The sequence below is a fragment of the Garra rufa genome, chromosome 18 (genome assembly GCF_049309525.1).
Source record: "Garra rufa chromosome 18, GarRuf1.0, whole genome shotgun sequence".
NCBI lineage: Eukaryota > Metazoa > Chordata > Actinopteri > Cypriniformes > Cyprinidae > Garra > Garra rufa.
This window is the reverse complement of record NC_133378.1, coordinates 36310337-36318737: the sequence shown is the minus strand read 5'-3', so window position 1 is coordinate 36318737 and position 8401 is coordinate 36310337. Positions and strand designations below refer to the sequence as shown.

The window sequence follows — 8401 nt, the reverse complement described above, 5'->3', positions numbered from 1 at the left end:
CTACCTGATCGAGAACGAGGCCGGGTCACGCGAGAGTTCAGTAGCATTCCTGCGACGTACTGGTGGGCCGTGATCACCATGACCACGGTGGGTTACGGCGACATGGTGCCGCGCAGCATCCCCGGACAGGTGGTGGCGCTCAGCAGCATCCTCAGCGGGATCCTGCTCATGGCGTTCCCCGTCACCTCCATCTTCCACACGTTCTCGCGCTCCTACGTGGAGCTCAAGCAGGAACAGCAGAGGCTACTGCAGCGCAGGACTCACTTTTTGCTGCGCAGCCGCATCGCGGGTCTGGGCAGCAACCTGTCAGTGGAGAGCGACGTGCTTTTTCCTAGCGTCTCGTCTGATCACAGAAACCCAGAGGAATAGCAGGACAAAAAGTGGAATATGAAGCAGCTGTTTTAATATCTTGAATGTCGTTTTACATATTGTTCATCAACAGTCTATTACAGGGATAGTTGAACATTTTCATTTTCAAAAATGAACATTTTGTCATTATATACTCACACTCATGTCCTTCCAAAACCCTAAGACGTTGATTTACAGATAAATTTACTCACTCCCTTGTCATCCAAGATGTTTATGTCTTTCTTTCTTCAGTCGTACAGAAATAGTTTTTTGAGGCAAACATTTCAGGATTTCTCTCCGTATAGTGGACTTCAGTGGTGCCTGTGAGTTTGAACTTCTAAAATGCAGTTTAAATGCAGCATCAAAGGGCTCTAAACAATTCCAGCTGAGGGAGAAGGGTCTTATAGCGAAACAATTGGTTATTTTAAAAAATGAAAATATATATACTTTTTAAACTCAAATGCCCATTTTGTCTAGCTCCATGTCAACTCTGTTGTTGTTGTTTTTTGGTTTCATTTTGATTTTGTGCTTTGTTTTCTTTGTTTATTTAGTCTTTTTGTATTATGTTGTTGTTTTTCATTTTTATTTTGTGTTTTGCTCGTTTTATGAAAGTTTTCTGAATTTTTTTATTTTGTCTTTAATTTTGTTTTCTTTGTTTTAGTCTCTTTTCTTTTGTTATTTTGTTGTTTTCTTTTATGTTTTGTCATTTGAAGTCTGTTTTTCTATTTGCTTTGTTTTTATGCTGAACAATGTCTTTCTTTCTTTCTTTCTTTCTTCAGTTGTACAGAAATTATGTTTTTTGAGGAAAACATTTCAGCATTTCTCTTCTTATAGTGGACTTTATTGAGTTTGAACTTCCAAAATGCAATTTCAATGCAGCTTCAAAGGGCTCTAAACGATCCCAGTCAAGGAATTGGTTATTTTTTTATTTTATTTAATGGTTATTTTTAACCTCAAATGCCTATTTTGTCTAGCTCCATGTCAATCCCATCTAATTTTCTCATTTAACTCCAAAATCGTCCTACATGACTGTTTTACCTTTTTTCCCTTATTTTTGTTATATATATAAAAAAGTAAATATATAACATATATATATATATATATATATATATATATATATATATATATATATATATATATATGTTATATATTTACTTTTTTCAGTTTTAATTTGATTTTGTTTTGTTTTTTTATTTTGTGTTTTGTTTTGTTTTGTTCTCTTTTATTTTATTTTTAGTTTCTTTTGCTGTTTTGTTTTACTTTTCATTTTGTTAGTTTCTTTACATTTTTTTCCTTTTATGTCTTTTTATATTTCTTTTTTTATTTCATTTTTATTTTGTGTTTTGCTTGTTTTATGAATTTATTTTATTTTGTGTCCTTTTGCTTTTCTTTCATTTTCTTTCCTTTGTTTCAGTTTCTTTTCATTTGTTATTTTGTTGTTTTCTTTTATGTTTTGTCATTTGAAGTCTGGTTTTCTATTTGCTTTGTTTTATGCTGAAAAATTAATTAAGATATTTTTTACTCAACCCATGTCATTCGAGATGTTCATGTTTTTCTTTCTTCAGTCGTAAAGAAATTTAGTTTTTTGAGGAAAATAAGTCAGGATTTCTCTCCATATAGTGAACTTTTATAGTGCCCGTGAGTTTGAACTTCCAAAATGCAGTTTAAATGCAGCTATAGCTCTATGTGTACTCTGTGTATTCCGGTTCAAGACAGTTAGGGAAAAACTCCCATCTTATTTTCTCCTCCAACTTCAAAATCAGGTACTTTTTTAAAGGGCGTTTGATCTTTGCATGCTTACTTCTACAGCGATGTAGGTCTTGAGCCGGAATACACAGAGTAAAGAGAAAAAAGTATATAAATTGTATTTTTTTTTTCTATAAAATAACCGATTGTTACCCTTCTTCCTCGGCTGGGATCAGTTAGAGCCCTTTGAAGCTGCATTTAAGAAGTTTTGGAAGTTCAAACTCACAGACACCATAGAAGTCCACTATATGGAGAGAAATCCTGAAATGTTTTCCTCAAAAAACATAAGTTTTTTATGACTGAAGAAAGAAAGACTTGGATGACTAGGGGTTAAGTAAATTATCTGTACATTTTTGTTCTAGAAGTGAACTTCTCCTTTAAAGGAATAATTTACCCAAAAATGAATGAAAATTCTGTCATCATCTTTTAGCGCCCTCTGCATTCTGTTATAATGCGTAATGTTTGTTCGATAAAACCATATGATTACTTGTTTTTGATACTTGCCTCACTGCTAATTATATATGCATTTTAAGTAATTTGGTTACTAACATTCTTCAGAATATCATCTTTCGTGTTCAGCTGAAGAAAGAAACTCTTTCAAGAACAACTTGAAAGTGTGTAAATGACAGAATTTTCATTTTTTGGGTGTAATGACCTTCAAATTTGTAAAACAAATTAATACGACAGAATTTTCATTTTTGGGTGTACTATCCATTTACTATCCTTTTAGAGGTGCTCAGTTGTATACCTTCCAGGAGAAATGACTTCCGAGTTTAAGTTGAACATATCTGGACCTTTCAGACGTCTTTGGGTTTATTTGAAAAATACCAGCTATAAAAGTAAAAGTGAAATTGAAGATCTTAATGAAAGTTCTGTCATCATTTATGGCCACAGCCCAACTATAGTGATAAGTTTATACTATAGTCAAGCATCGAAAAGGACATGAGCTTCATAAAACAGTCATGGAAGTTTAATAAAAAATGATTTATTCACTAAAAAACATTATTCACTGAAAATCTTTCCCTCTGGTGGACTGTTAACCACTATGCTCCCTCTGAACTTGCGAACCAATATGTGAAGTATCATTTAGATCTGTTTCATGAACTTTTATGAATTGGACTTTGCTACTTCTCATGAACGCATCAGTGTTATTTAACAAAAGATTCACTGATTGAAAGAAAGCTGAAATAAAATATTAGATGGAAAACTTAAATAAAAACTCGAAAAAAAAAAAGAATAAAAGCGACAAAAACAACTAAATTACTGAAACTTAAACTGAAAATAAAAAAGTACAGTTGAGGTCAAAAGTTTACATACACCTTCTGGAATCTACAAAATGTTCATTATTTTACCAAAATAAGAGGGATCATACAAAATGCTTGTTATTTTTTATTTAGTACTGACCTGAATAAGATATTTCACATAAAATACATTTACATATAGTCCACAGGAGAAAATAATAGTTCAATTTATAAAAATGATCCTGTTCAAAAGTTTACATACACTTGATTCTTAATACTGTGTTGTTACCTGAACGATCCACAGCTGTGTTTTTTTTAGTGATAGTTCATGAGTCCCTTAAACAGTTAAACTGCCTGCTGTTCTTCAGAAAAATCCTTCAGATCCCACAAATTCTTTGGTTTTCTGCATTTTTTGTGTATTTGAACCCTTTCCAACAATGATTGTATGGTTTTGAAGTCCATCTTTTGACACTGAGGACAACTGAGGGACTCATATGCAACTATTCAAACACTCACTGATGCTTCAGAAGGGGTAAAACAATGCAGAGGGTAAATTTAACTCATTCTGTCTTCTGGACAACATGCAAGTATCTTCTGTAGCCTCTGAAGGGCAGTCCTAATTGAAAAAAAAAACAGAATATTTAGGCAAAATTAGAAAAATGTACACATCTTCATTCTGTTCAAAAGTTTTCACCCCTGGCTCTTAATGCATGGTTTTCCTTCTAGAGCATCAGTGAGCGTTTGAACGTTCTGTAATAGTTGCATATGAGTCCTTCAGTTGTCCTCAGTGTCAAAAGATGGATCTCAAAATCATACAGTCATTGTTGGAAAGTTTTCAAATACACAAAAATGCTAAAAAACCAAAGAATTTGTGGGACCTGAAGGACTTTTCTGAAGAACAGCAGGCAGTTTAACTGTTTAGGACAAACAAGGGACTCATGAACAACTATCACTAACAAAAAAAAGCTGTGGATCATTCAGGTAACAACACAGTATTAAGAACCAAGCATATGTAAACTTTTGAACAAGGTAATTTTATTATTTTCTCTTGTGGACTATATATAAACAAATTTTATGTCAAATATCTTATTCAGGTCAGTACTAAATAAAAAAGAACATGCATTTTGTATGATCCCTCTTCTTTTGCTAAAGTAATTAACATTTTACAGATTCTGAAAGGTGTATGTAAACTTTTGACTTCAACCAAAATAACACAGGAATGCATCAAGAAGGCATTTTTTCGTCATTTTCCAACTTTTTCTTCAGTTCCCATTCACTTACTGTACATTATATAAAAAAAGTGGCGTGAGTAGGCCATGTAAGAAAGCAAGTACAGTTTGGAGTGACATGAGAGTTAATAAATAAAGACAGAACCTTCATTTTTTGGTGAACTATGCCTTTAAGAAACAAAACTGAGCAATTCATTAGGCGCCAAGATTTTTTTTTTCCAGGCCCCTTTTCAAATCTGTGGTCACACTACACTTTAAGTATGCAAAAAATATTTCCATGTGACATTTACATTTTCAACTGGTCAAACATCTTATGAATTAACTATATGAATTCCCAGCTCACCAAATTTCAAAACACAGAAAAAACGAAACTTCTGCACATATGCTTATGTTCTCAGACTCCCATATTTGCATGCATATGAATAGAAGTGAACGAAAAACAAAGTCGAGTGTGATCGCACCTTAATAACAGGAAATGATTCAACAAGATGGCTTATTTGACATTGTCCATCTGCACATGTATTTTCAGTACTTCAGTACTGCATGAGTATCTTCCCTAACGTTTACAGATCTAACATGTTACTCGAATTGTTTTTAAACACCAGGTTTATGTTGGAAGTTTCGTGTTGATGATATGTGCGATTCAAATCCATATAACCTGCAGATTGAATATACAATCTGTAATATTTATTGCTAAGAAATCATCTGCCAGGAACATCTCTCTGTGTAGTTTCTCACATATGTCACATGCTGTTTTTTAAATAATTATATTATTAATAATAAATCACATGACATCAATAAACCTACTTTCATTTTTCTTCTGAGATAACATTTTATGGTCTTATTTCTGACAAATGTTTGTGGCTTGCTGAACATTGACTTCATGAAACAACAGCCTTTCTAGGAGCAACCAGTAGGGGGCAGCAATTCCAAATATTTGGCTATAAACTTGGATTTGCTGAAAACGGACATAAATTGTGCAAATGGATGAAGACAGCATGAATTGGCCTCAAGCTTTCATCTCTGGTATGTGTGGCTTTCAAAACCTGATGAGACTTGTCATAAGTTTGAAAATAGCAAGGTGAAGGGAAGCACTCACAAATAAATATAAATCCTAGTCTCAAATGTTTAATGAGAAATGTGCACATGGCTGCATTCCCCTTTATTCTGGAGATACTGCCAAAACTGCACAAAAAATCCTCTAGAATTACACTAGCAGTCAAAAGTTTTGAAAAGTAAGATTTTTTATGTTTTTTAAAGAAATCTCTTCTGCTCACCAAGCCTTCATTTATTTGATTCTAAGTGAAGAATTTTTTTTTTAATTTTTACTATTTAAAATAACAGTTTTCTATTTGTATATATTTCAAAATGTTATTTATTCCTGTGATCAAAGCTATATTTTCACCATCATACTTCAGGCTTCAGTGTCACATGATTCTTTAGAAACCATTCTAATATGCTGATTTGCTGCTCAAGAAATTGTATTATTATTATCCATATTTAAAACATTTGAGTACTTTTTTTCAGGATTCTTTGATGAATAGAAAGATCCAAAGCTCAACATTTATCCAAAATAAAAAGCTTTTGTAACATTATACACTATACCATTTAAAAGATTGGAGTCAGTATATTTTTTTGGGAAAGAAATGATAGAAAATTATAGAAAATAATACTTTAATTTAGCAAGGATGCTTTAAATTGATCAAAAGTGATAAAAAAAAGACCTTTATAATGTTACAAAACATTTCTATTTCAGATAAATGCTGTTCTTCTGAACTTTCTATTTATCAAAAAAAAAAAAAAACTGAAAAATTCTACTCGGCTGTTTTCAGCTTAATAATAATAAAAAGTGTTATTTATGCAGCAATTCAGAATATTAGAATGATTTCTGAAGGATCATGTGACTGAAGTAATGATGCTAAAAATTCAGCTTTGAAATCACAGAAATAAATTACATTTTAAAATATATTCGCATAAAAAAAACAGTTATTTTAAAAAACTTTTGACTGGTAGTGTACTTTGACGACCTCTCATCAGATTTAGTTGTGTTGGTAAAATGATAGAAAATGTTATAAACAAATGTATTATTCCATTGGCAATGATGATCACATTTAGAATAAGACTGTTTTTCAATTATTTTTTATTTTTTTATTTTTTTTTGGATTCATCACATTTGATTCAAATCTTTAGAATTAATTCCAAAACATGGAATGTTTCACTCAGATTCGTTTGGTGCCTCTTGTTGCAGGTTACAACGTTACACCAGTAGGTGGCAATAATTTTGCTTGTATTATAAGTTATTTATTCTTTGATGTATTCACTTACCAGATTCGGTTATGATTTGCATTCAGTCCATCACAAGATTAGTGCTGTCAAGCGATTAATCGTGATATTGTATTAATCGTACATATAAATACACACCCATACATGTATATGTATTTAAGAAAAATGTTGTTTATATATTACAAATATATATAATATCAATTATATGAATATAAATATATACATGCAAATATTTTCAAAGTATATACTGTATGTGTGTGTATTTATATATACATAATAAATACACACAGTATACACACATTATGTAAACGAAAACTTTTATTTTGGATGCGATTAATCGTTTGACAGCACTACTACTAGAACTAGATCGTCATTCAGTGAGGGGGGCGTGTTCGTGCATCAGTCTAACCAATGAAATGCTCCATATTATCCCACCTTCAAATGCTACTGGTCGTTAGTCTTTTTAATACTTTGCATTAAAAGCAAAATGCTTCAGTGAACTAGAGCGATTTATTCACTTATTCACAAGTGAGTAGTTCACTTTCAGAACAAAAATGTACAGATAATGTTCATGTCTTTCTTTCTTCAGTTGTAAGGAAATTGTTTTTTGAGGAAAACATTTCAGGATTTCTCTCCATATAGTGGACTTCTATGGTGCCCCCGAGTTTGAACTTCCAAAACTCAGCTTCAAATGGCTCTCAACAATCGCAGCCGAGGAAAGAGGGGTCCTATCTAGCAAAATGACAATTTACAATTTATATACGTTTCAACGTCAAATGCTCATCTTGTCTAGTGTACTCTATGTAGAGATTAAGAAGTATATAAATTGTAAATGTTTTAAGAAAATAACCGATCGTTTCGCTAGATAAGACCCTTCATCTTTGGCTGGGATCATTTAGAGCCCTTTGAAGCTGCATTTAAACTGCATTTTGGAAGTTCAAACTCGGGGGCACCATAGAAGTCCACTATATGGAGAGAAATCCTGAAATGTTTTCCTCAAAAAACAATTTCCTTACAACTGAAGAAAGAAAGACAACATCTTGGATGACAAGGGGGTGAGTACATTATCTGAACATTTTTGTTCTGAAACAGGGATTTGTTCAAAAACGAAACCTATTTGTCAGTATTTGTCCTTTTTTTGCACCTTAGAATTATTTATTTGTTTTTCCTTGTATGTAAATATTTATTTATTTGCATTTATGAAATACTAGTCATAGATGTAAGCCATTTATTTATATATTTATTTTGCACTGAGCAATCTCAAAATGATGTTTCGGGTGCCCCAGATCCAGCAATAGGTGGCCCAGTTACCTTAAATTCTCGACAGAGTCATGATGAGCCACATTCTGGGCCCTCCCTCTCTCTCTCTCTTTCTCTTTCTCTCTCCTGCTGTTGCAGAGTGCAGACCTGTCTCTGCTAGTCAAGTGTAACGTAGTAAAACAGTGTCACGTCAAAGCGCCCTGCCCTCCCTTGCCTTTCCATTTTTCCCATCATCTCATAAGGGTGTCATGGGTTTGACTCCCCCTTCGGCCGTGCGCGGTTTCTCAGGGACGC

At 32.9% G+C, this 8401-nt stretch overlaps 1 protein-coding gene across 1 annotated transcript in view; it reads left to right on the top strand.

Moving 5' to 3' along the window:
- kcng1 (potassium voltage-gated channel, subfamily G, member 1) overlaps nucleotides 1–369 on the top strand; it is a 13292-nt gene extending 12923 nt beyond the window's left edge. Inside the window, exon 2 of the mRNA XM_073822751.1 lies at nucleotides 14–369. Coding sequence (XP_073678852.1) covers nucleotides 14–369 — 356 coding nt within the window. The remainder of the gene's footprint in view (nucleotides 1–13) is intronic.
- Nucleotides 370–8401: the final 8032 nt, after the last annotated feature.